General features: G+C 24.2%; 1 protein-coding gene across 2 annotated transcripts; it reads left to right on the plus strand.

The window, feature by feature from the left end:
- The first annotated feature begins 7,197 nt into the window (after positions 1–7,197).
- Positions 7,198–27,596, plus strand: LOC145849205 (serine/threonine-protein phosphatase 2A 56 kDa regulatory subunit gamma isoform-like). 2 transcript variants are annotated; one of them, XM_082954326.1, is made up of 17 exons: positions 7,198–7,292; positions 7,600–7,623; positions 9,825–9,875; positions 10,394–10,556; positions 14,426–14,625; positions 15,113–15,223; positions 15,686–15,778; positions 16,063–16,193; positions 16,649–16,708; positions 16,882–16,990; positions 17,189–17,242; positions 18,138–18,308; positions 19,335–19,462; positions 19,899–20,000; positions 21,069–21,141; positions 23,571–23,771; positions 26,680–27,596. In XM_082954326.1, exons 1-17 carry the CDS (start codon positions 7,257–7,259, stop codon positions 26,818–26,820), a joined length of 1,848 nt encoding a protein of 615 aa, XP_082810452.1. In that variant the 5' UTR covers positions 7,198–7,256; the 3' UTR covers positions 26,821–27,596. The 2 variants fall into 2 exon arrangements, with proteins under 2 accessions (XP_082810452.1, XP_082810453.1); XM_082954327.1 differs by lacking the exon at positions 7,600–7,623 and having other exon boundaries at positions 7,235–7,292.
- Positions 27,597–27,690: the final 94 nt, after the last annotated feature.

Here is a 27,690-nt window from a genome sequence, read left to right on the forward strand (position 1 = left end):
CAAAAACTTAAACATGATCTTTCTGTTAAAAGTATTATTTGCATATTTAAAAAAAGGTAGACTTTAATTTTTTTTTCCAAAAAAAAAAAAATTGATTAAATTTTTTAACCTTTGTCATAAAATAAGTGATACACGTTAAGGTCTTTTTGAAGCGTTGCATTTTATATGAAAATTAGTTTTAAACTTCTTCTTTTTTCGAAAAAAAATTTTTTTTTTGCTTCCAGAATAAAAGTAGCTACTATAATTTCCCACTCTTTATACGGGGCCAAGTTTAAAAAATAAACACCAATATCTGTTTTTTATTCTAATTAAAAAGCTAATAAAAATTGAAAAAAAAAAAGTTTGTAGTTAAACAAACTAAAAATTATATAAAGTGTTTTAAGCTAAACAATTACTTTAAAACGCAAATACTAATTTTAGCCAAAACTTGATTATTGTGACATAAATATACTATGAAGGGAAATATAGTTACAGTTATTAAATATCATGAAACGATAAAAGTGCGAAACTGCAAATAAATGCTGTTTTATTTTAGCATTAAGTTAAGATACTAGCAACTTGAAAGATTTTCTTCAATTATTAACATGTGAACTCTAGTTTTATGTTAAATTAAATTACCTTTTAAATTTCTCAAGTTGTTTTGAAAACTTACATATTTAATCTTTAATTGTTCTCTTCGAATTTTAAGTCAGATTGTTAGTAGTAGTTTAACAAACTAATTTTTTGTTTTACATGCACACAACTAAAACACATTTGTTTTGTACAACAATTCAATTGCTGGTTTTGATCTTACCACTAATTGCTACTCAGCTTATTAGGTGATTAGGTAATTATCCAGGATGATGTTGCACCAATATCAAGCTAAAATTATATTATATTTGTTGTCTTTTTTAACAATAATTTTGTTTAGCAGAGCTAAAATTTAATTTCCTGCTTGTGTTTGATATTTAGAAAATGTATAGGAAAAGAAAGAATTGACAAATAAAATTTGATGATCAAAAAGTCTAAAAAGTCAATTTTCCATTTATGTATACTTGAGGTATTTGTCTTAAAAAAACTATAAAAAAGAGTGACTTTTTATTCAGTTTTTTAATCTTTTTCTCCCTTAAAACAGGGTTGCCACTTTACCTGGAAACCTTGAAAAACCTGGAATTTTGAAATTTTCAGATGTTCAGTAATAAAATTTCGATTTGACCCAAAAAATCTATCATATAAATAAAAAAAATTTGTCATCATTAAAATTTTTTTATTAAAAAAACATATTTAAAGTAGCTGTATATTATCTTTTCCATGCTTTTATACTATATAACACAGTTTCTTACCTTAGACTTAATTTTATACCAAAAATAGACCCTAAAATGTGTACTTTTAAAATCCTGGAAGAAATTTTGAAAACCTGGAGAATTTTTGGAAAAACAAGTGGCAATCCTGTTAAAAAAAACAGGGTTACAACTTTACCTGGAAATCTTGAATTTGACAATTTAGGCAAAAAAAACTTGAAAAAACCTGAAACTTGAGAATATTTTAAAAAACTGAAAAAACCTGGAATTTTGAACAAAAGTTACTAAAAAACCCTGGAATTTTAACAAATTTCACATGTTCAGTAGTAAAATTACGTTTTGACTCAAAAAATCTATCATACAAATAAAACTTTTTTGTCATCATCAAATTTTTTTTTTATTAAAAAATATATTTAAAGTAGCTTTACAGTATCTTTTCAATGTTTTTATACTATTTAACACATTTTCATACCTTAAACTTAACTTTAAACTAAAAAAAGACCCAAAAATGTTTACCTTTAAAAACCTGGAAGAAAATTGGAAAAAATAAGTGGCAACCCTGTAAAAAACCTACTCAAATCTCAAACTTTAACTGGATTTATGTCAAGAGTTAAGTTTGAATATTATAAAGCTTTAAAAATAAATTTATTGTCCAAATATAACTCTACAAAATAAGATCAAGATTTTAAAAAATTAAATTATTTTAAATTAAAGTTAATTTACATTTTCAAAATTTTAAAAATGTAATAATTTTTATTAAAACCTTTCTTTAGAAGGATAATATGATGCTTGAGCAACATAAGCTATCTCAATCTGTCCTGAGCAACATAAGCTGTCCTGGACAAGACGTTAAAATGTATCCGTGGTGTGCGACTTGATAACCAAAAGGTTTTTTGTGCACCAGGTCTTAGGACCAAATATTTTAAGCATATTTTTTGTTGCTCAAAAGTTGTTGATATTATACTTTTGAATTTGCAGTTTATAATTAACTTGCAAAATATATAAAGTAGAGCATTGAAAATTTTAAATAGTTATTATATAAAGTAGTTTAAGTTACTTTACATGCTGGTTCTCACTTACTTCTCATGCTGGTTAAGGCCACATCTGTTAAATTCAGGCCAAGTAATTTTGAGAAAGTTATAATGTTTAAATAGTTAAAATCTAATTTGAATAATTGTTTAAAAAGAACTAATATGTTTATTGAACGACAAAAATAAGCAATCAAAATATTTGGTCCTAGGACCTGGTACACATAAAACCTTTCAGTTATTGAGTCCAGAGTCCAAGTTATCAAGGGTAACCTTTTAACGTTTTGTCTAGGACTAATGTGAATATTATAATATTTATAACAGTAAATCTTAATTTTATTTGTATTTCACAAGTTGTTTTCAAGCTGAAAAGTATCTCACAATCAAATATTTTTGCTTAGTAGACCAAATCTTGTATGTGACAGGGTGGTCATTTTATCTTGAAAACTATAATTCAAAAATTAATGTAAAAAAATGTGATTTTGAACTATTTTAGTATGTTGGATAATGAAATTAGATTAGATAAAAAAAAATTCATAAAGTTAAGAAGTTCAATACTATTCAAAGTTTTATTTATTAAATCACATATAAACTATATATTCATAATCTTATCAGTATTTTAAGTTATTTAATACTCTTTTTACTAGAATTTGATTTTATTTTTTGCTGAAAAAAAGTATTGTCACACACTCAGGCTAGTGAAAAAGCTTTAAGAAGCTCTGGCCAACTAAGACTAGTTTATTTTTGTAAAACTCAAGCTAGTTAGGATTTTTTCCTATACATTAGGATAGTTTTATGACTATTAGGTTTATAAATTTATTTAAAGTTATTGTTTTTGTTGTTGATATTAAGTCATTTTGTTGTCATTATAAAGTTTTTAAGTAACCATGCTTAAATTAAAATTTTCAGTTTTTTGTCTTCCTTGTTTGTATCTCACATATTCAAGCTATTATAATTAAACTAGTTTGTTATTAATTACACAGGCTACCTTTGACTTATTTTATATAGCTACAACATGCTAATTTTATACTATTCAATACAGTTTTTAACCTTAAACTTAGCTTTAAACTAAAAATAGACCAAAAAATGTGAACTTATAAAACCCTGAAGAAATTCAGAAAACCTGGAAGAAATTTTTCAAAAAAATTTTGCAACCCTGATTTCTACACATTACTACAAATTTTTCAGTGTAAAATTTTGTATTGATATCAAATTATTATACTTAAAAGCTTTTTTTATTCAGCTTCAATATTTTTTATTTTCATATTAATGTTTTATTTGCCACTACATCATAATAGAAATATTAAATTTTTCATAAAAATTTGGTTGCCATAAAACCTGGAATTTGAAAAAAAAACCTAGAAAAACCTGGAAGTAGTAAAATTTTGGTTTGAAACAAAACACCTATCATTATAAATAAAAAAATTATGTCATCATCAACATTTTTTTAAATAAAAAAACAAATTTATAGCTTTACAGTATCTTTTCAATGTTGTTATACTACTTAATATAGTTTTTAACCTTAAACTTATTTTTAAACACCAATTCAGTAAGAAACACATTCTACGTTTAAAATTTATTCGCATGACGACGTTTCGACTTTCAATAAGTCATTATCAACAAATTACTGTGCAAAAATAAATAAAATTAGTGATAAACAACTAAGTATACAAAAAAAAATTTCTAAGTGATACATTATATAAAAATTTTATAAATTAAGATTATAAACTCTAATACAAAAAAAACATTTTACATAAGTACTAACAAATTGTTACACTAATATATATCAAACTAATCAAAAATTCTTAATGTATGGGTAATACCCGGTTTAATTAATTGTTTATTTAAAATTGGAATTTTAAATTTTAGTGCAGTGGCACCAATTAAATGGAAAAGAGCTCTAATACTGTGGTTTGTAAACAGAGTGAGAGTTATAGCTTCTACGCATAACATTTACAAACAAGAAATCACAAGCTTAAAAGAAAAGTTCTTTAAGAATGGATATCCAAAGAAATTTGTTGATGACATAATTGAAAGATCTCTTGATATTAATAAAGACTGCACTAAACAAAAACTAAGTAACTCAGACTTCAAAAATGTTGTAAAGGTACCTTATATTGGAAAACCTAGTATCGAGTATAAAAAGAAACTAGAAAAGCTTCTAAACAACTACATCGAAGAATTCAAAGTAATTTTTACCACAACAAAAGTAAGCAATTACTTTAGTAATAAAGATAAGACACCCCATGAATTAAAATCAAACGTGGTCTATGAGTACAAATGCTCTTATGATAAGAGTATCCAATATATTGGATTCACTTCACGACCATTAGTAGAAAGAATTAAAGAACATTTAAAGGGCAAAACATCGGTATCGGACCATATTAGCAATTGTAATGTTTGTAAAAATGAAAAAATAACTGCTAATAATTTTGGAATTTTGAAAGAATGTAGAAATAAATTTGAGACCCTAATAAGTGAAGCTCTACTAATTAAACGCTATAATCCAATTTTAAATAAACAATTAATTAAACCGGGTATTACCCATACATTAAGAATTTTTGATTAGTTTGATATATATTAGTGTAACAATTTGTTAGTACTTATGTAAAATGTTTTTTTTGTATTAGAGTTTATAATCTTAATTTATAAAATTTTTATATAATGTATCACTTAGAAATTTTTTTTTGTATACTTAGTTGTTTATCACTAATTTTATTTATTTTTGCACAGTAATTTGTTGATAATGACTTATTGAAAGTCGAAACGTCGTCATGCGAATAAATTTTAAACGTAGAATGTGTTTCTTACTGAATTGGTATTTAAAAACTCCAGTATCCCCACCTGTTTTTTATTTTTAAACGACCAATAACTTATAGACTTATAGATTGAAAAACCTGGAAGAAATTTCTCAAAAACCATTAGCAACCCTGTAAAAATTGTCATTTTAACCCAAAAATTATCCATATCACCTTTTAAAGATACTTAGATGATAATATCAGCCTTAGGTCATAATGGTTATTAGAAAAAATAATACTAAAACTACTGAAAAACTAACAAAAAGTTAGCTTTTAAAATTAATATACTCTTTTTCTCAAAATCCAAGGATAGTAATAATTTTTTTTTAATACTGTTTAGAGGTGCATTTTAGAGAAACATTACTTAAAATAACATAGTTTGATCTTATTTTATTTACTTGATTATTGATAGCTTCTAATTTAAGTCGATCATTTGATGCTTTAGCTCTTACATCTTTTTACACACATATTTTTTATGAAGTAATATAGAAAAATTATGAGCTATAAAAAAATAAAATTTAGATAAATGCTGACCCTAATTGATCTGATACCATTTCTTAAAGACTATCTTATGACAGGGTTGCCACTCTTTGAGCCAAAAAAATTTCCCTGAGTAACCTTAAATTTCCCTGAGTTTCCCTGAGTATTTTTCAAATCTTAAAAAAAAAATTTTCTCTTCTAACACAAATTATTAACACCTCATTCTCATTTTTCTTCTTTAATAATAAAAGGAAGGTTGTATGTGTATGCTTCTGCATTAAATTAAAAAAAAAAACTGTTTTCAAAAACTCAATCTTAAAAGGTTTAAACCAAAAAGGCTTTCAATTTAAGATGTTTTTTCGACATACTGTGCGATTTCAATGCCCTTATACCCATGTTGGATAAGACCATTGGTGTATCATCACCACACTACTTACATTTAAATTTCTCTTTGTCTACATCCTCAAGTAACCAATCTTTGAAGTCTTCATGGTTAAGCCAACTTTTTTTAAACAAGGTTTTAAACTGTACTTTACTCATAATACTTAAAAAAGCTTTTAAATTAAATCTGCAAAAAAGTTGTCAAGTATATTAAAACATTCACACTAAAAAATTAATTACCATTACTGCTACTACTTTTGAAATTATTATTTATAAACAAAAATTTAACCTCTATTTTTTAACAAAAGTAATACAACACTAATCTGTATTAATTTTAATTTTTTTTACTGAAAACAACTAGCTGTAAACAAATAACTTTATTATTTTAAAAATAAGAACTAATAGTACAACATAGTGTTTTTTAAACTACAAAAGTAACTAAAAATAAAAAGTTTATTAGAACTTTTCAATGAATAGTTAACAACAACTTTCATTTCTCTAAACTGTTTTATTTTACTTAAGTAAATATAAATTTAAAACTTAAAAAAACTACAATGTTAATACTAAGAATATTGAAGAACTAGCCGCAAGGCTAAAAAAATTCTAAATAACCACTTAAATAATAAAAATTACTACTTTTGAACAAAATATTGAAACTGGATTAACTAAACCTCATTCTAGATCTAGAAAAAAATTTCCCTGAGATTTTCAAAAACTTCCCTGAAATTTAGAGAAAAAATCAAAACTTCCCTGAGTTTCCCTGAGTTAAAAGAAAAATGCCAAAATTCCCTGAGTTTCCCTGAGATTTTCTACAGTTTGAAAATTCCCTGAGTTCCCTGAGTGTGTGGCAACCCTGTTATGATCTGTGTGAAAAAAATAAATTATTTTGTTAAAACAATTTAAAACTTCGAGTTAATTGTTTGCTAATAGAGATCCTAGCAAAGCAAGTTTTTTTGAATATATAATAACAAATTTTCACATTACTATTTCTTTATTAAACTAACATATGTTTCAGTGTGTTAACAAGCTTCAACGCAGCTCTGTAAAAAATAAAACTGTAAGGAAAGAATAGAAGCTAAAGTATGTATATATAACATATGTTTGTTTAATAAAGAAAGACTACTGTGAAAATTAGTTATTTTATGTTATGAAGTCCATATGATAAAAATTTAAATTGCAAAAATTAAAATATTAATTGTTATTAGTTAACATTAAACGATTCCTTACTAAGATGCTTCTTAACAAATTTCTAATGTCCACCAGATTACATAAATTTTAGTTTTTTGAATATGCCTAGTACCAAAGGCAAAAAGGACAAAGAAAAGGTAAGTAGTAGAGACAAATTAACAATATTTATATTTGAAATAGTAGTTAAATAAGCTAAAAGCTTTATAATATATAATACTACATTAAAGTATCTAATATATTTTTTTGTCAACTATTTTTTAAAATTTACTATATAAAACACTACTATGTGAGAAAAAAAAGAGTTGTATAACTATAGAATACAAGTTATAATTTTAAAGTAAACACTTATTTTTATTCACTAAATTGTATTTTAACTTCTTTAAAGCAATTTACAAGCTGTCTAAGGTAACATGAACTCTTATTTAGTTTCAAATTAATTTTCAGAGACTTGGCCATCTTGGGTTTCTGGTTAATAGTTATCTTAGTTTTATGTTGATGCTTTTTCGTTGTTTTTGTTATGCTTAGTATTGTTGTATGCTGCATAAAAGTAATTATTAATTTTGTTTATTTAACATAAAATATAGTTGCTTACTTATAACAGTACTATATTAACTTCAAACGTAGCCTAGAAAAATAAAATGTTTAAGAAACTTTTTCAAATTATTTTTACAACTAACAATTTAAAATATAATAATTTTTTTGATCAGTCTGTATATTTAACTTAAGAAATATCAAGATATAAATGTTTCTTTTTTGTTAGTAAAATGTTTATACTATAAAATTAGATGTTTTTTGTGCTAAACAAAGTTAAAAGTAAGTTACTGTTTACTTATCTTTTAATCAAATTTAATATACTAAGTAAACATCATTAGATATTGTTATTAATGCATGTCAATAAATAAGTTTTTCTGCCTTGAATAAAAAGTTTTTGAATGCAAATGAAATGCTTTAAAACTTTAGATAATTTCCTTATAATGTATCTCATTAAAATAGAAAGAAAACAAATTCACCTATAAAACCTTGAAACATCTATTAAAAAAAGCTTTTGTGAATTATTATTGAGTGAGATAAAGTTATTATTGTTAAACAAATTATTTTTACTATAATTTCAAGTGCTAGAGGATACAGTTTTAATGAATTTTGAACAAAAAAAAATGAATTGAAAAAGAATATTAAAATCCTTAAACCTTTAATTTCACTTAACTCTTCAAAGTTTTTATACAATTTATTTGAATTGACTACATTATGAAAAGTTTAAATTAAACATCTATTATTAAATTCCATGCAACACATTGTTTTTTATCATCCAATTTAAACTATATTAAGAACTATGATTATTTGAAAGTTTTAATATTGTTGAGGTTTTTGTATTTCCTGTTTGAACTCTGTTTTCATAAATTGAAATTCGATTATTTTAGAAAGTTCAAAACTTTTAACCAAAAAACAATTTAAAGCTTTTTATATGTGTGTTTTTACTACATGCTTCAAGTTTAATGTTTTGGAATGAAATAAAATTAGTTTTACAAGTTAACTATCTTTAAGTTTAATTATTATAATTTTTAACCTGGATGATTTTTTAAAATAGTTTTCATTTAATTCAATAAATAAAATAGAAAATTATTAATTTGTGACCAAATATAGTTGAAATACTTTAAGTTTTTACAAAAATCTAAAGACACATACGAAACAATTCAAGTTTTGTTCAGAAAATGTTATTTTAAGGAACAGAAAGTATTTATAATAAATTTTCTTTAACAAGTTTTTGTCCCTCTTTATAGCCACCTGAACTTTTTATTAAATACCAAGTTGTTAAAAACCAAAGCTTTTGTAACTAATGCTTTCTCATGTTCTTAAATTAGTGTAGTTTTATAAATTAGACATCTTTAAAAAAAAAACAAATTAATAGCTTAGATAAAACTATAAAGAAAGGTATAAAACAAAAAATTATTTCCTTATATGAATTTATAATACAATAAAATGTTATTTTTAGTTTTCTTATAAGTTATTAAGTTAATATTTCAAATTTAGTAATACTATAATCATGTAATAAAGTATGTATAATATAATAATAAAATGAATATTTTTTTATTAACTAACGTATAGAGTTATTAAAATTATTGAAGTCACATAACTTAATTTTTGCTTTTTGAAAAACAAGATATGTTTTATTTCATTCATTTTTATGTTCTGCTTTGTTATATCTTAAAACAATTTTTAATTTCCTTCTTTTTTGGTACTTAAATTACTAAATGTTAACATTAGTACTTGTTATTCATTCTAAAGTATATTTTAATAATTTTTTCGATGTTTTATCGTAAAACTTTGATAAACTAATAACATTTTCATTTACTATTCTATTTTATATGCTGATGAGTTAAATAAATAATATCAAGATTTTGTTCTGTTTTGTATGTTCAGTTATAACTGTGTAAAAATTTAATGTTATATTTATGTAAAATGTTAAACTTTAATGATTTTTTCTTTTACAGTACTATATCAACATTTTAAAAATGTGTTAAATTTATGCTTGACGTATTGTCAAATGAAAAAATAGTAAATTTTATGTTCTAAATGATTTATTTTAAGACATCATTTTTATTGTAATTCATTAATTGTAAAATTAGAATTCTTAAACTTACAAACATTTAGGCAGTATATTTTATAAACAGAGTGGTAAATCATCAAATTCAAACAAATCAAAAGAAAAAGAAGAAGAAGAGGTAATCAAGAGGCATTGTAAAAATATATATAAACAAACCTAACCTTGTAAAAAATATTAATTTTGGAACTTTATAAAAAAATATGTTTTAAAATGCCACATATATTTTTGTTTACAGTTTACAGCTAAAAAATGTTTCAATGTTTTCTGTCTAAAGTTTTTGTTCATGTTGATAATAGTTCCATTTATATTTGTTTTATTTTAATGTCATTATCCTATTTAACATATTTTTTTACCTTGAACCTAATTTTAAACTAAAAATAGACCCTAAAAATTGTAACTTTAAAAACCTGGAAGAAATTTGCCAAAAATATTTGGCAACCCTCATTGATAAAAATTTAGTTTATCAATTTTAGTATTTTTATTAGTTTTTTATATGATGTTTCTTTTTATATCTTTAAAATGTTTTAAATGTTTGTAACAAAGTTGAAATGATACTTTATGTTACATCTATTATTTAATTATTGAGATTTTAAAATTTATTTACTAAATTAAAGTAACTAAATATAAAAATTATAGAAAAAAGCAAAGTTAACTTCAGCAAATCCTCCAGTCACGCCTTTAACTAAGGGAAAGTATGCACAAGGTGGAACAATGGTTGTAAAAAAAGATAGAAGACAAAGCTCATCAAGGTTCAACGTTACTAAGAACAGAGAACTTGTTAAGATACCTGCTCTTAAAGGTTATTATTTTAAATAATTTCAAAGTTTTTTATATGAATTTTATATATAAAAATAAGTAACTACCACACACAGAAAAAATTATTTTAAAGTTAATTTTGTACAAAACACATTAAAAGTAGCATTGCAGTATCTTTTTTGTATTTGTGTATTATCAATTACATTTTTTAGCCTTAACTTTAGTTCTATACAAACGAGAGACAAAAAAATTGTACTTTCAAAAACCTAGAGAAATGTAGAAACCCTGGAAAAAAATTCTAGTAAACTAAAGTCCACCGCTCTATTAAGGGCATAGGGGGGGTAAAACACCCTTTTTTGGTTTTTGATCTTTTTTATGTAGTTTTTACTAAGCTACAAAATGCTTTTAACAGATTTAAAAAATTCAAAATAATTTTTGAGATATAGCCGGTCAAAGTCGGAGCCAAAAATAGTTTCTTTATGGGAGGCGCAAACTAAAACAGCAAAAATAGACTATTTCACTAAAAATCTATCTTCTCCTACGTTTTTTGAGATAACTACCTCAAATTTGCAGGAAATGTTCCTTGATATATTTAGAAAATTCTGTTCAAACAGAATTTAAAAAAATTTAAAATTTAAAATTTTATATAAAAAATAAACAAAAAAAACTGTTTTTTTTTTAGTTTTTTTGTTATAAATTTTTTATTTTTTTTATTTTTTAAATTTAGTTCCAACACTTTTTTCTAAATATATCAAGGAACATTTCCTGAAAATTTGAGGTAGTTATCTCAAAAAACGTAGGAGAAGATAGATTTTTAGTGATTTCTAGTTATTTGCCGTTTTAGTTTGAGCCTCCCATAAGGAACCTATTGTTGGCTCCGGCTATATCTCAAAAATTATTTTGAATTTTTAAAATCTTTAAAAAGCTTTTTGTAGCATAGTAAAAACTATATAAAATAAAATCAAAAACCAAAAAAGGATGTTTACCCCCCTATGCCCTTAAAAGTCTCCAATATGAGAAACATACAGAAGATTTCAATATAAACCCTCAAATTAAAAAAAAAAAAAAAAAACTTAAATAGAGACTTACAATATAAAAACAATTTATGGTATAATATTTAGTTCTTCAACTAATTTTCATTAAAGCTTGACGTAAAGGCATAGGGGGAGTCCAACACAGGGTTGCCACATGGTCAGGAAAAGTCAGGAAAAACTATAAAAAATGACTAAAGTCAGGAAAAAATGGTGGTTTTCGAAAAAAAGTCAGGAAATTTGATTAAGTTTTAAAAAAAGTTAGATTTTGTCAGTTTAAGTTTACAAAACTCCTTATTTTCCAAAGCCTTTAAATAATAAAAAGTTAATTAAAAATCCTTTAAAATCAGATTAAAATTGCAAAATTTTCCTAGAAATTTACAAAATTATTTAATTTCCAATGCCTTCATTTGGAATATATTAATAAGTAACCTTTATAAAACTGCAAAATTTTTCTATTAACATATTGAACAACTACCCTACTTGAACAATCAGTTTTTGTAAGCTTTTTAGTATTGATGATCAGTAGCAAAGACACTTCCATAGTGAAACTGTGATATATACACAAAAGTTTACCTAGCATAATTTTAGAATTAAAGTGTTTTTTGTATAAGTAAATAATTGAGGCAGCAAAATTGGAGGTAAAAATAAATGAGTGCAAAAAGAAAAAAAATGAAGTCCAAAAATTGTGGCCAGATTTAGAGAAAAGATTCTCTTCAACAAGTGTAGGAGCAGCAGATGAGAACGATTTAAATTAAACGAGGTTATGGTTTTAACTGCCAAGAAAATAAAGCGGGATGCAGACCAGATAAAGGAAACCATACTTTCATTAGATGAAGAGGTTGAAGCGCTAATAAAGAAATGGAGAAAAAGTTTTTAGTACATATAAAAAAAAACAGTGTTTATTAAGTTCGTTATTGTTTTAAGGTTTCAGTTGTGAAAGTTAGTTATTAATTTAAGGTTTTAATTGTAAATGTTCCTTGTATGTTGCTTCGTTTATTAAGTAAAAATTTATGTTAGGAAATGTTAAAAAATTGTGTCTTTTTTCAGACAAACTGTGTTTATAAGGTATTAATAAAAGTGTTTTGCTAATAGAGCTGTTTATTGCAAATACATCAATCACACACTGGTAGTTCAAGTAATGTAATGGATGTTTGATGATTGAATTCAGCAAAAAAAAAACTGTTGTTTTAACCTGTTTTAAAAATTAGATTGAATGCTTTATACAGTTTCAAGTGTTAGATTGTGTATTTTAGAATAAGTTTAAGCTAAGAGTTTGATTTAGAAAAGTAAGGAAAATTTAACTAAAAAGTCAGGAAAAGTCAGGAAATTTTTCTCAACCTGATTTGTGGCAACCATGCAAACATTTTTTAACATTGGCTTTTAATTGAAATCTTGGAGTGTATACTATAAGATACTTTTTATACAATGAAAAATCAATTATATTTTTAGATATAACCAGTTTTGTAAAAGAATCTGATACAATCATATCGTGTCACAAATAGTTAAGGCTAATTTTTTCAGAATTTTGTAAAATTTATCTCCTTCATTTTAAAAGTAATTTACTTCAAATTTTCAGGAAATGTTCATTTTTGTATACAAACAACTTGTATAAAGTGGATTTGAAAAAAAAAAGTTAAAAATTTGATTATAAATAAATTCTTTGTCTATTAAAAAAAAATGATGAAAAATAAAGAATTCGTTCTTTAGAAGTTGTTTCAAAGTTATTGAAGATTACTCTGAGAAAGTTAAAAAAAGTTTTAAAAATGAAGGAGGAGATATATTTTTAGTGTAATAGTCTGTTTTCGCCTTTTCAGTTTGCGCTTCCCATAAAGAACCTATTGTACACTCTAACTTTAATTGATTATATCTCAAAAGTTACTTAAAATTTTAATAATCATTGAAAATTAACTAGTTTCTTAATTAGTTATGTGAAAAAATAAGACCAAATTTCAAAAAAAAAGTGTTTCTTCACTATGCCCTTTAACCCTTTGTAGAAGTTTAGAAATAATTGCCCCTGTTTTTTACAAATGCCCTTTTACTGCAAATTACGTATTTACTTTGCAATGCCTTATTAATAAACGCCCACTGATAGCAAAATCTGCCTCTTAAATAAACAATATTGCCCACTTTGTAAAACCCTGGTCTAGGTCTATGTTGTATTTTGTTTTGATTAGAATCTTCAATTTTCGTTTATATATGAATTGTTAAATTCAGTAGACTCAATTAAATGTTAAGTTTCAAAAACTTTTGTTTAAGGGATAAATAGTACTTATAGTTTTAAAGTTACTGTTATTATTGAAAAATAAAGTCTGAAGGCAAAGGTCTCTATTAAAGTGATATAACTGATCGCACTGTTTCTTACGACCTAATTAGTTGCCAATTAACAAACTACTTGATTTAGTTCTAAAATAGAGGCTTTTAAAAAATCAACTGTTGTATAGCTTTCTAGGTAACTAGTATGAAAGTATATGTTTTTTACAATTTGTTTTTAGGCTATTCTTTTTGTTATGTTCTAGCAACAACAAAAATTTTTTTTATGTTGTGTTTAGGTACTTAACTATTTTAAATAATAAAAACTGGTGTATTGTTTCTATTTGAAATTTAATTAATAAACACAAATTTTGTTGATGTATCATTAATAGCATAATACAAGTAGTTTTCCAAATATTCTCATTGTTTTGTATGTTTTCAAACGGTGTTTTTAAAGAAGTAGTTTATGTTTTTATTAACAACAGTTTTGTGCTTGTCTCATGGCATAATTCTTTCATCAGACTTTCGCTCGGATGGCTTTCTCTGATATTTAATTTTAAACGTTAATGTTAAAAATGTATCTATTAGAATTTCTTTTGCTTTTATGAAAAATAGTTTTCGAATGCAGATGCAGCAGCAGACCAGGTAGAATCTTTATTTAAACGCAAGCTACAACAGTGTTGTGTTGTTTTTGACTTTATTGCTGACCCACTTTCTGATCTCAAATGGAAGGAAGTGAAACGAGGCGCGTTGGACGAAATGGTGGAGTATGTTTCTCATAATCGCAATGTGATCACTGAACCTATATATCCTGAAGCAATACACATGGTTTGTTTTAATATGCAACCTAATAAGAAGTCCATGTTTTTATAAAATAATTTGATAATAGTCTTGAATTATTGAAATATTTTTTTTTAATGTATTTGTTTTATTTAAAAAATGTTATGAATATGTTAAATAGATATTGATAGGTATATTTCAAGATTTAATAGCTTTGAAGTATTTTTGATTTAAAGTATATTTAAATATGTGTATATCTGTCTCATACATAGGTTTGTACTTTTACTTGTTTATTATTAAATGTTTGCTTGTTTTGTCACCACTATGTTAATTTTAATAATCAGTAATGATTTTTTAAATAATTTATTTAAATAGTAATCAATTTAGAAGTATGCTCAATAGTTATAAGTAAGTAATTCAAGTTCTGTTTTTTTTACACAAATTAAAGAAAGTATATATCAAATGTAGTTCAGTAGTTTACTACTTAAACTAAATTAAGTTAAGTTCCTATTAACTTTAAAATAAATTTTAACAGTTTGCAGTGAACACATTCAGAGCACTACCGCCTTCTTCAAATCCTGCAGGAGCAGAATTTGATCCTGAAGAAGACGAGCCAACACTTGAAGCATCCTGGCCCCACATTCAAGTTCGTCACTGGCCAACTAGCCTTTTTCTAGTTAAAAAGTACACATTTTTTAAAGCCTAAAACAACAATATTAATTTTTTAAATAATTAATTTCAAACTTTTACATGATAATTCAACTTCGTAAATGTTATTTTTTCAAGCATAAACAACTGAAAATTTTCTTTTAAAACGTTAGTTTAAAAACAAAAATGTATGTTAGTAATAAATGATTAATATTTAATAGTTTTTAAGTTTTCAAGCTTTAGTTATATATTTGATTTGAGGACGAAAAGAAACTTAAATAGTTATTAAACTTAAATTTACTTTGCAGCAACTGCGTTTATACTTGACTATTTGTTATTTTTTAAGTTTTTACATTATAAATCTATTTAAAAATGTATTTTTCTAGTTTTTTCCTATTTTTAATATTTTGGGTTGCATCTTTTTTATTAAAACTAAATGTTGCATTATTTATTTTAACAGCTGATTTACGAATTTTTCTTGCGATTTTTGGAATCACCAGATTTTCAACCCACCATTGCAAAAAAGTATATTGATCAAAAGTTTGTGCTAGAGGTTAATTTTTTTTTTGTTGAAAACGTTTTTTACTACTGTTTAAGATTTATTAAAAACTAATCTTATTTTTGATAGGTGAAATGTTCTTAATTTTTCTTTCCTCTTGATTATTCATGTTTTACTATAGCATCAATATATAGTCTATCAATATTTTTTGTTGAACTAATTAGAACAGTACTTAAATTTATAATTTTTGAAGTATTTAAAAGTTTTTGAGCTGTAAGAACGTAGTTAAATGAATTTGTTTGCTATTTTAATTTAAAATGCTTCGAAAATGTTCTCAGCTATTGAAGCTGTTCGACAGTGAAGATCCTAGAGAACGAGATTTTCTTAAAACTACTCTTCATAGAATATATGGAAAATTTCTTGGCTTGAGAGCTCATATACGGAAACACATAAACAACATATTCTACAAGTATAGATTTTAAGTTGACTAATAAAACTAGTTGTATAAAATCGTTGTTTAAGTCTTGAAACTCTTGTTTTTTATTTCCATGATTTAGTATTTGCTTTTTTTAGAAATGGTTTACAACTTATTTTTTTTCATTAATAAAAATGCGGCTGTAATGTCAGCTAATTGAAACTGGGCTTTATAACTATCTAGAGCGTTTAGTGACTAAAAAATTATGCAAACATTCTAAAAGTAATAAAATTTGTTCTCGAACAAGTTATTTACACAATAGTGATATAAGTCTGTTACTTTTACTACTTATCAAATGAAGTAGTATTCTTGCAATCTAAATATTGGTACAAAACTAGATACTTTTACTTGACTAATTTATTTATTTTTTAAAATATTTTTGTATTTACTTGTAATATTATAAGTCTACTAATCCATATTTTTGTGCTTAACAACTTATAAAAATTAAGGTTTATATTTGAAAGTGAAAGACACAATGGAATAGCTGAACTATTAGAGATTTTAGGAAGGTTTGTTAATTTTCTATATGTAGATTAATCTGTTAAAGCTCGCCTTTACTGTCTAATCGTTTCAAATGACCACAGACTTAAATTAAATTTATGTTGTTAATTTTTTTTTTGTGATTTAGTATCTGCTTCTTACTTATTTTTCATAGTTTCATCTCAAATATGACTTTTAACAGTATTATAAATGGGTTTGCATTACCACTGAAACAAGAACACAAAACTTTCCTACTTAAAGTTTTGATACCTCTTCACAAAGCAAGGAGTCTCACAGTTTATCATCCACAAGTATTTAATATTTGCATATTAAACTTTTTTTTTATTAAGTTGTTTTGAAACTTTTAGAAATTAAAGTAATTTTCTATTATTTAATAATTCCTTAAATTATTTGATAAAAAAAAACTTTTATTTCATATTTTACAACATAATTTATTAAGCTTGTTTACTAGTTGAAATACATAACTCACTTTTTTTTATTTAAAACAGCTGGCATACTGCATTGTACAATTTCTTGAAAAAGACTCTACCTTAACTAAAGTGGTAAGTACTAAAAAATTAATTAGTTTTTCTTTTTTGATCTAATGTTTTCGCATTAGTCTGATATTTTATTCATTTTTTGTAAAATTAAATTTTGTTTTAATATTATTCTAAGTACTATTTTATTGTAGTTGGTTATAATAGTAACTCTTGGTTTGTTATTGTGTTTCTACGTTAATCTACTATCGTTTGGTAGTTCTTAAAAGTCTAGTCAAATTCTCCTAATTTCTGTGGACTTTTCTCTCCTAAAAGCCCTGAGATCAATTTTTGACTACATTGAACCATTCTACTCTTATTTTGTCATTTATCTATTTGCCTAACTCAATTGTAATAACTAAAATTGTAGCCTTCAAAAGTTAAAAATGCTATTAGTATACATAGTTTGAAAAGTTATAAAATATTTAGAAATAGCACGTCTTAAAAACACAAAATTATACAAATCCGTATATTACTTTGTTTGTTGAGTTTAGTTTATATACTTAAGTAAAGGCTGTTAAATTAATTTGTTTACACAACCTCAAAAACGTTTTTTTATTAGTTTAATGTTTTACAGTGTAACAAACCTTTAATTTTCATCTTGATTGGGACTTTTCGTATGAATTAAATAATTTTTTTTAAGTGCTAAACTTTGTTTTACTTAGAATGTGCTTAGTCTGATATTTTAGGAAATACTAAAGCTGATGTTGTGAAAACTAATTATTCTTGTTTGATAAAAAAACTTCAGTAATATTTTCTAGTCTTAAAAAAGTTATAAAAAATATTTTTATTGCGTCTTTTGCTAGAATTAGCACAAAAGTTTTGTTTTTTAATAATGTTAGTAAATTTATTTAGTCACATTTTTGAATAAAATAACTAAAAATAGTTGTAAATTGAATAATATCTTATATCTATTATTAAGGTTATAGAAGGGCTTTTAAAGTTTTGGCCAAAAGTTCACAGTCCAAAAGAAGTTATGTTTTTAAATGAGCTTGAAGAAATACTGGACGTAATAGAACCAAACGAGTTCAAAAAAATTATGGTGCCATTGTTTAAAAAGCTCTCAGTTTGTGTCTCAAGTCCTCATTTTCAAGTTTGTTTTACTTTGGAATTTATTTTTAGAATAAGTGAGTAATTTGCTTACTACTTATTAAATAAAACTTTAAACTATTTAGAAAAGCAATGCAATTTAATCCTTATGCTAACTATTTGTTAGATATGGGTGCACGACTATTCAAATTATTATTATTGTGTGCTATTGTTCATACCTCTTCTAGTAAATGTTAAAAACAAAAATAAATTACCTTAATTAATTTATAGATCTAAACGCGCATTTTTAAAATTTAAACTGTTTTTAAAGATATATCTAAAGCAAGTTTTAATATATAGTAATTTTTAATAATTAAAAACAATCTCCTTTAATTTTTTTTTTCGTACAATTAAAACCTTACTAATTTGACTTGCAACAGCTTTTTTTTTTCAAATATGTATTAATTTTTGAGATGTGGCCCATTAAATGTGTTTTTAAGAATTTTAATTTGTATATTATCATTATTATACGTTATAATTTTTTTTTACAAATACTAATTTAAAAAATACTAAAAATTACACTTAGCATGCTTCTTATTCTAATTATAATGTATAAGATTTTTAATAATTTACATTAAGATCTTCATTATTAAAACTTTAACTGACATATTTTTTGAAGAATCGAAGTTTTGTAAAGCCTTTTGTTATATTTTTTTTTTGTTTAAGAATTATATAAATTATACAACGAATTAGCATAATTCTTATAATAGCATTTTTTGTATATATATATATATATATAAATTTATAAAATAAGGATATTATTCAAACTTAAACACCTTCTACAGAGCTCACTTGATGGGCTTTTAAATAATTTATTGGAAAAGAATGATTTAAAAAAATACTTATACATATGTTTCATAAAGCTTAACGATTTTATCATCAGCCAGTTCAAATTAAATAAAAAGCACTTTACTAAACATAGATGCAAAAGTTTTGTAAATGTTTTTTATTTCTACGCCACTTTCAAATATAAAAGTAGTTTCAATTAATAAGATACACTTGTTTTAAAGTATAATTGAAATAATGACAGGTTGCAGAAAGAGCATTGTATTACTGGAACAACGAATACATTTTAAGCCTAGTAAGTGATAACACCTCTGAAGTGTTACCTGTTATGTTCAACTCTCTTTACAAAAACTCTAAATCACATTGGAATAAGTGAGTTTACCTTTTAGTTGTCTTATAATGTAGTCTTAAAATTTTAGAATTTCAAGTAAGGCTAAGTTTAATTAACTTTATAATTCATCTCATATCCTACAATTAAATTGGTTAGAAAACACAGATATAAAAAAAAATAATTTTAAACACAATGTTGTACAAGTACTTTAAATAAATCGGAGGTTATGTGTTTAATGACAACCAAACTTGTTATGATTGTCAAATCTTCTATCTAAAGAATTTAGATTTGTTAATACATTTTTATTTTAATACTTTTCACAAACAAGTTTTAAAGTTTCATTTTTAATCTAGTTATTGCATTTTAACACTTTTAATCAAATAAAACAGCTGCATATATAATCAACTTTATGTTGTTTAAAATAAGTACTTTTGTAATTGAGATATAAGTAATAAGTATGTAAAAAAAAACTAACAGAACAATCCATGGGCTCATTTACAATGCCATGAAAGTTTTTATGGATATTGACGGTACTTTGTTTGACGAATGCTCAAAGAATTACAAAGCGGAAAAAAATAAGTATGTTGTTAAATAAAAAATACTGTATTATTAAAAAATATTTAGTAGACAGTTAAAAAACTTTTTTATGTTTTTTGTAATACATTTTATATATGAATTTAAAAAAAAGTGTTATGTAGGAAAATGTTCTCCTTGAATTTTTATTACTAAAAAAAGATTATGGTATTTTAATAAATGTTTACTAAACATTTCAGTTTTTTATATAACTTTTTGACATTTTCCAACTTGTTAATTTTTAGTCTCATTTATATAAAACAACTGACTATAAAACTTATAGATGTGCATATTATAGTGAAAAAAGATTTAATTGTAAAATTATCCTAAAAACAAAAGCATTATCTATATTTATTTTAAGCTTTGAAATAAAATAATTTAAATTCAAAATTCTTATATCTTGTTCAGTTAAGTAATAAAAATATTTTTAAAGTTAAATGAAATGAACTGTGGTAACTGTTTTAGTTATATTAATAAGCTTGAGATTTATATCATACAAGTTTAATTTAAATATGAAATGTGAATCCTTTGTGTCTTTATACATTTATTTTATAAGTAAAATGTCTATAAGTCTTGTATTTAAAAAGTTTTGTTTTTAAGTTTGATTTTTTTTTTGAACTCTAAGTTAGTTTTTAGATTATGCACTCGACTCTCATAATAATTCACACTTTCACACTGTTTTTTTTTAGTTTTCACTTAAATTAGTTTAAATGTATATTTGAAGTTCTAAATTGAACAAAAATAGTTCTTATTTGAAAATAAATTTTCTAGTACATACAATTTTCATGTTTAAGACTCGATACAAATTTTAATTTACTTGTTTTGTTTTACTTTTTAGTATCTTCCATGTTTTGTTTTACTTTATTTTTTCAAATTTAAATTGTAACTGAAGATCCCTTAAAGGGTGAAACTAAGTTTTACAAATAAAATTTTGATTAATTAATGTTGTTAGTTAGTTTAATAAAGTTTAACATCTAAGTATGTTTAAACTCACGTTTAAATTTAGCTTGTTTTTAAAATAAATCGAAAACTTTTATCACCGATTGTTATTAAACTTTCGAAATTTTTTTTAAGGGAAATTGAAAAAAGTAAGCATCTAAAAAATGAATGGATCAGAATAAGGAAAGCTGCAGAATTAAATCCAATAGTTAGTCGAATAAGCATAAATGAAATAAAAGAGTTAATGTTTTTGATAAAATATTTTATAAAGTTTTAGTACAAATTTTAGGAATAAATTTATTAATGTAAGTTTAATTTAGTTTAAAATATTTAAACTATGTATCTACGTTTTTGCATTTAATTTTATTTGAAATAATGAAATTTATTAGTTAAAAAAAAAGCTTTTACCATTTTGAAAATGTATTTTTTAATCAATTATAACAACAAAATGTCATTTCGTCTAATTTAACTTACAAGCAATTTTCTTTCTTGTTTGTTTTAATGTTTTTGTATTGATCGAATGTATGTAATGTTTTAAAAGAAATCCTTATGCAAATGTTTTAATTTTGCCTTGAACTTGTTATTATATATTTTTAAACAAAATGAATTAATTATATTTTCACTTACTGCAAATTTAAGCATCTTGAAAAGTAATAAAAGTTTTTATGTTCAATTTATCCTGTTTTCATTTAAGTTTACACAATGTATTAAAATTTGTAAAATAAGTATTTTAAATCATATTTAATATTTGAATTAGCCTAAAAATGTAAAAAGTTATGTTAAAACATAAAAAAATTAGACAATAAAGTTAAATTCTATTAAACTGTTAAATATTAGTTAAATAACATGTAAGCTTGTATATAAAATAAATGAAATTTATAGAATATAATAAATATCACTAGCAAAATGGAATGAAATCATTGTCTGTATTAGTTTTTTGTTTTCTTAACATTATACATTTTGATCCTCCTTATTTCTGCATAAAACTGCAAATTAAAAGTCACAACTAAAATTTTTAATAAATATACATCCAGTATACCTTAATTACTTCAAATTTTTTTGATTACTAGAATTTTTAAGTTGATTTAATTGACACTTTTTTTACAAAAATTAACTTTGGCTTCTATATGAAAGTTTTAAGTACAAACCAGTTTTTATAGAATTAAAAAATATCATTTAACTTATGAGATATTTTATTTTTTGTAAAAAGTTTCCGATACAAACGTATGGACCACAAATTTTCCGGGATCAATTTTCTCAGAAATTTAAAACATAACTAAAAATCTATCTCCTCCTTCATTTACCAATCAGTCTTCTTCAAATTTTCAGGAAATGCTCCTTATATTGATAGAAAAAAATTTTACTAATGAATTTTTATTATTAGAAAAATTAAAAATTATATGACAAAAATTAAAAATTTTTTTTTGTTTTTTCAAAAAAAAATTTTTACTTGAAATTTTTTAAAGTCCAAGTAACGTTTTTTTGTTATTGTATAAAGATTAGACTGAAAGTTTGAAGAAGATTGCTTGTAAAATGTAGGAGGAGATAGATTTTAAATAAAATAGTCTTTTTTCGCTGTTTTAGTTTTCCCTTCCCTTTGGGAACCTATTATGCGACCCGGTTTTGACTGGTCATATCTCAAAAAACTTCGAATTTTTTAAAACGATAAAAGGTATCTTGAAGCTTAGAAAACACTCTAATAAATAAAATCAATTTGTAAAAAACATGGTAACCCCCTATGGCCTTAATATTGATTATTGTTTGTAATAAGTTTTATTTAATTTTTAAATTGATATTTAAAATGTGTGAAAATACTTGAAAAACAATTAAATCTATGCTCTAAAAAGATAATAGGTTTTTAGATTAAACATATCCACACTTATTTAAAAGTTTAAACCAAGTTTCTTAAACACGACAAATACGATAACAAGAACATTGATTAACTAGATCAGGGATTGAAAAACTACAACAGATTAAAAATTTGTGGCCCAGGATGTACTTTTCAATAAAATACTTACTTTTAAAAACTAATACAAGTAAAGGTTTTTGTGGTAAAAACTTACAGTTAGACTTTTATTTTGATTTTTAGTAATTACTAGTAATTTATAATTGCATATTTTTTCACATTATTGGCTAAAAATAGTATTACTACATTTTTTTGTATTACTGAGGTCCGCGAGCAACTTTTTCCAGGAAAACTTTCTCGTTACTTATAAAAGGCTGCTGGAGTAGATTAAAAATATAAATTAGGCACATGGGTGATGTTTTATTTACTTTCATTATGACGTCAGATTACCTGTGAAAAATGTTTCTTTAGTAATTAGCAGACAGATGGTGGTCGCGGGCCAAATTTCAAAAATAAAAGTCTTCGTAGTTTTAGTTACAACGTGATCTTTTTTTTACTCGTCATTGAAGCCCCGTAATATCTAGTGTTAGTTTCAAGTATAGCGGCAGTTATATCTAAGACCTTCTTTTTTTACAAACCCAAGAATACGCAGTTTCTTTTAATTTTTTTATAGCGGGCCGCATTTCACCTTTCACTGCTCATTTATGATAAAAAATGCTGGTCGTAGATTTTTGTTTTATTTTGTAGCACATATATAACTTCTTATTGAATTTTATTTTAACTACAAACAGTCTCATCAATATCTCGGCGGTGGTGATGCTAATTTGAACAGCGGTGAAGTTATGGATGTCGTCATGGCAACGAATGACGCGCCAGCCGAATGTGGCGACAGTGCTGCTGCGCCATCGCAAGGTGGTGATGTGGAAGAAAAGATGGATACGGATGACGTCGTTAATGAGATTGACGATAAGCCAGCTGAAATAAAAAATGATGTTAGTAAGACTTTTTTTTAAAATAAAAACTAATTAATCTAAGTTAGAATTTTGTTAATACTTTTAAACGAACAAAATTAAAAATACATATATTACAAAAATATTGTTAGCCTAGATTTGTTGATTAATTACAATTTTAATCTTATTCAACGTACATAAAAAGGTATGTAAGTGTTTATAATTTTAAATACATAAAAGTAGTTATATTATGTAATAGCACCAATATTACTTATGATTAACGTAAATCCTAAGATTAATTTAAATTATAATTATACAAGGTTGCCAAAAAAATTGGAAACCTGAAAAAAACCTGAAATTTAATAATTTAGGCTAATAAACCTAGAATTTTAAACAATTTTTACATGATAAGTAAAAAAAATTTGATTGAGACAAAAAATCTACCATATAGATAAAAGTTTTTTGTCATCATCTAAAATTTTATTTATTAAAAAGCACATTTGAAGTAGCTTTACAGTATCTTTTAACTGATTTTATACTATTCAACGCAGTCTTTTACCTCAGACTTTACTTTAAACTAAAAGTAGACCCAAAAATGTGTACTTTTAAAAACCTGGAGAAAATTTGCCAAAAACATTTGGCAACCCTGACAATATAAAGTTTATATATATTGCTTTTAAATATAAATCTGTTATAAAAATTCTAGGTATAATATTAGGCTTGTAGTAAAACTATAAACTGTTTTTAAACTTTATAGTATACAATTATATACAAGTATACAATTACAATACTTGTAGCAGATTTTAAAGCTTCAGTGATAAATTTCACAAACTATATGTTCATAACAATCAATTAAAACTTCTGAAAACTGATAATCTGATGAAGTAGACGTTCAACATTTTGCTTAGATTAAATTTTAAAGATTTTGACCAATTGTAATTTTATAATTTATACATTCCGTTTCATCTCCGTTAAATTTTTATTAAATAATGTACATCTATCTATATTCTATACGTGTATACAATCTAAACTTGATTGATTTCGATATTTATAAAACCTTGTCTTTTGTTTAGTACTCTAATATTTTAACTTAGTTATTTTACTTATACAATTTTTTTGCAGGTAATAAACTTAGCTAATATTTAATTAATCTACTTATATTCAATAAACAATAATGTATTGACTGTACATAAAACAACTAAATATTTTTATCTGGAGTTTTATTTGTTTCTTTTGCAGTTTTTTATTAAAAAAGTTTACAAATACAAGCTTGTATTTAAGAAAAGAAAAACTGTTAAATTAATTATTTTGATAAAAAAAAAGTTTTATCTCTCCTTGCAAAAACATTTTTGCTAATGTATAATTGAGCTTTGTAACAAATCTGATACACAGCGCCTTAAATTTAATTTACAAAAGAAAATATCACCACAAAATCAGTTATTACATCCTTGAATTTTTTTTATAATTTTTTTAGTATTTATTTTTTTCTCCTTCAAAATAATTGATTGGAACACCTTGAGTAAGTGATTCTTAAACTTAAGAAAAGGGCAGTTTTACTTATATTTTGTTTATACATAAGCATACTCTTATCACAACTAAGTTCTTTTTTAGCACGTTGTCTGTAATGTTATGTAAAAAATTGTAGGATTTATGTTTGTCTAATAACATACAGGGTTGCCCCGGGTCAGGCTAAGTCAGTTTTTTTTTAGGGTCAAAATGATTAAAAGTCAGTTATTTTCGGTCAAAATGGCAAAAAGTCAGTTTTTTAAGTAAAAATATCGGAATTTGTCACTTTTAATTTATAAAATTCTTTAATTTTTAAAGCCTTCAAATGGTAAAATTAAATAAAAATCCTTTCTCAAGTCAGAATAAAATTACAAAATTTCCCTACACATATGTTGAACTATTACCCTATTTCAACAAATAGTTGTTGTATGTAATAACTTTAGTATTAATGATCTGTGACAAGGACACTTACATAGTGAAACTTTGATATATACACAAAAGTCTATTTTAAAACTTTTCAGAATTAGACTATTTTTGTTTAAGTAAGTTATTAAGATCTTTATAATTAAGCACTTAGTTTAGTATTTTATCTAACAAGTGTATGTGATGGTTTACCTCTTTGTATAATTTTTTCAGAGTTATTAAAATTTTAAAAATAAGTACAAGCAGATTATGTTATTTATTTTTGTATTATAAATATTTCATAACGAATAAAAGGAGGAAGTATTTTACTTCTTTATAAGGTATAAAAAGTATACTTAGTTCAGTGCAAGTATTTCTATAATTAGATTTATTTTTACGTTCCAATAACTTATTATCACAGTTATCTTTCGCTTAAGTACACATTCTAAACACAGCAGCTACTCAATAGAAAGTTTGTAGCTGAGAGTTTTTAATCTAAAAAAAACCTGACAGGAAGTTTTTTTTTGGTTTAAAAATGAATAAGAAGTGCGTACTAAAATGTGTACTTGACAAAATATGTGTACTCAAAATACGTACTTATCAAAACATGCGTAATCATAATGAGTGTTTAATTAGAAGTGCATACTTGAAACGCGTACTTAAGAGGAGATAAAATTCAGGCTATATCGGTCAAAATCTTGAAAAGTCAGGCTAAGTTTACAAAATTTTGCGTGACAACCCTGAACACAACATAAGTCATATCGCTACTTTCAAAGATATAATTACTATATTAGTTTATTATGTATTATTAAATTTTTTTGCACACTATCGAAAACTTTATAAACATTATAAGCTGATCTTTATAAAAAGTTAACAGTTTTTAAAGTTTATTTAATTACATTAAGGGTTCTATATATTTTTAATTATGTAGAAAAATAATTTACAAAAAATCATAATTAACGCAAATATATTTAAAAATATTTTTCAACAGCTATATGCTACCAAAAACTAGTATTAACTTTCCTGTACTTTATAAAATCAGAACAAGAAGAAAGGAAGTAGAAAAAACGCATCTCTGGTCCGAAGGAAATCTGAGCTGCCTCAGGATTTGCACACGGCACGCGCCCTAGCCAGTTACAAACGTCCTGAGGACCATTTGTCCTCCAATCTCGAAAAATCTTGAACTTTAAGTGAAAGCTTGCAGACATTATCTCATGTCTTAAGTTTTTTCTAACCCCAATTTGATAATATTTAATTAAATAGCTCTTATTTTATGATTTTTTGATTAAATTATACGAAAGCCAGAAAATTCAATATGATAGCGAAAACAAAAGTTTTCCAGTAAATTTATATTTACGGAATCTAATATTTCGTTTTTGTTTTGTTTACAACTTCCAGTAGTTTTTTTTTAAATATTGTGTTCGTATAATTATCGAAATAACCCCTTGATATTATCTCACAATATTTCAATGATGACAATAAGTTCTAAATTAAAATTTTTATTTTGATAGTTTAAGTTTTAAGCAGCAGCTTTCATGAACTTTTCTTTATGAGAAAGTTGTCACGTTTAATTAAAAGTTTAACTAAATTAAAAGTATGGTGGTTTTAACGTTTTGAACTTGTATGTTAAAAACACATATACATTTATTATATATTACTGTTTTCCCCACTCAAGAAAACAAAGTTTTGATAACAGGCTATATAAATTTTGTATGCTAAAATGAATTCGAATTTTTAAACAAATCCCAAACCTTGTAATGTACAATTTGATGTCATTTATAAAATAAGACAACTTTGTCAGTTTTATTTAAACTACTACTGTTACAAGTTGTACAATTTAAAATAAAAACGTATTTTTATTGATATTGTGACTGAAACTATAGTATTTATTTTTAAGACTACAGGGCATGTAACAATAGATGTTTGATATAGTACTATTAATCGTTTAATAAAGTAAATGTCAACAAAATACTTTGTTTTTTATATAATAATTATATAAGTCTTGGAAAACAAGCTAGTAGATATCAGTAAGTTTTGAAAAATTAGTTGAAAA

The sequence above is a fragment of the Thalia democratica genome, chromosome 1 (genome assembly GCF_965202585.1).
Source record: "Thalia democratica chromosome 1, ktThaDemo2.hap1.1, whole genome shotgun sequence".
Lineage (NCBI taxonomy): Eukaryota > Metazoa > Chordata > Thaliacea > Salpida > Salpidae > Thalia > Thalia democratica.

What these genes read in the sequence shown, in the direction of transcription:
- LOC145849205 (XM_082954326.1), top strand. Translation starts at nt 7,257, where the DNA reads ATGCCTAGTACCAAAGGCAAAAAGGACAAAGAAAAG. An exon ending in ATCCTGAAGCAATACACATG is followed by an intron (nt 14,626 to 15,112) that starts GTTTGTTTTAAT and finishes AAATTTTAACAG; the next exon opens with TTTGCAGTGAACACATTCAG. An exon ending in TCTCAAGTCCTCATTTTCAA is followed by an intron (nt 18,309 to 19,334) that starts GTTTGTTTTACT and finishes AAATAATGACAG; the next exon opens with GTTGCAGAAAGAGCATTGTA.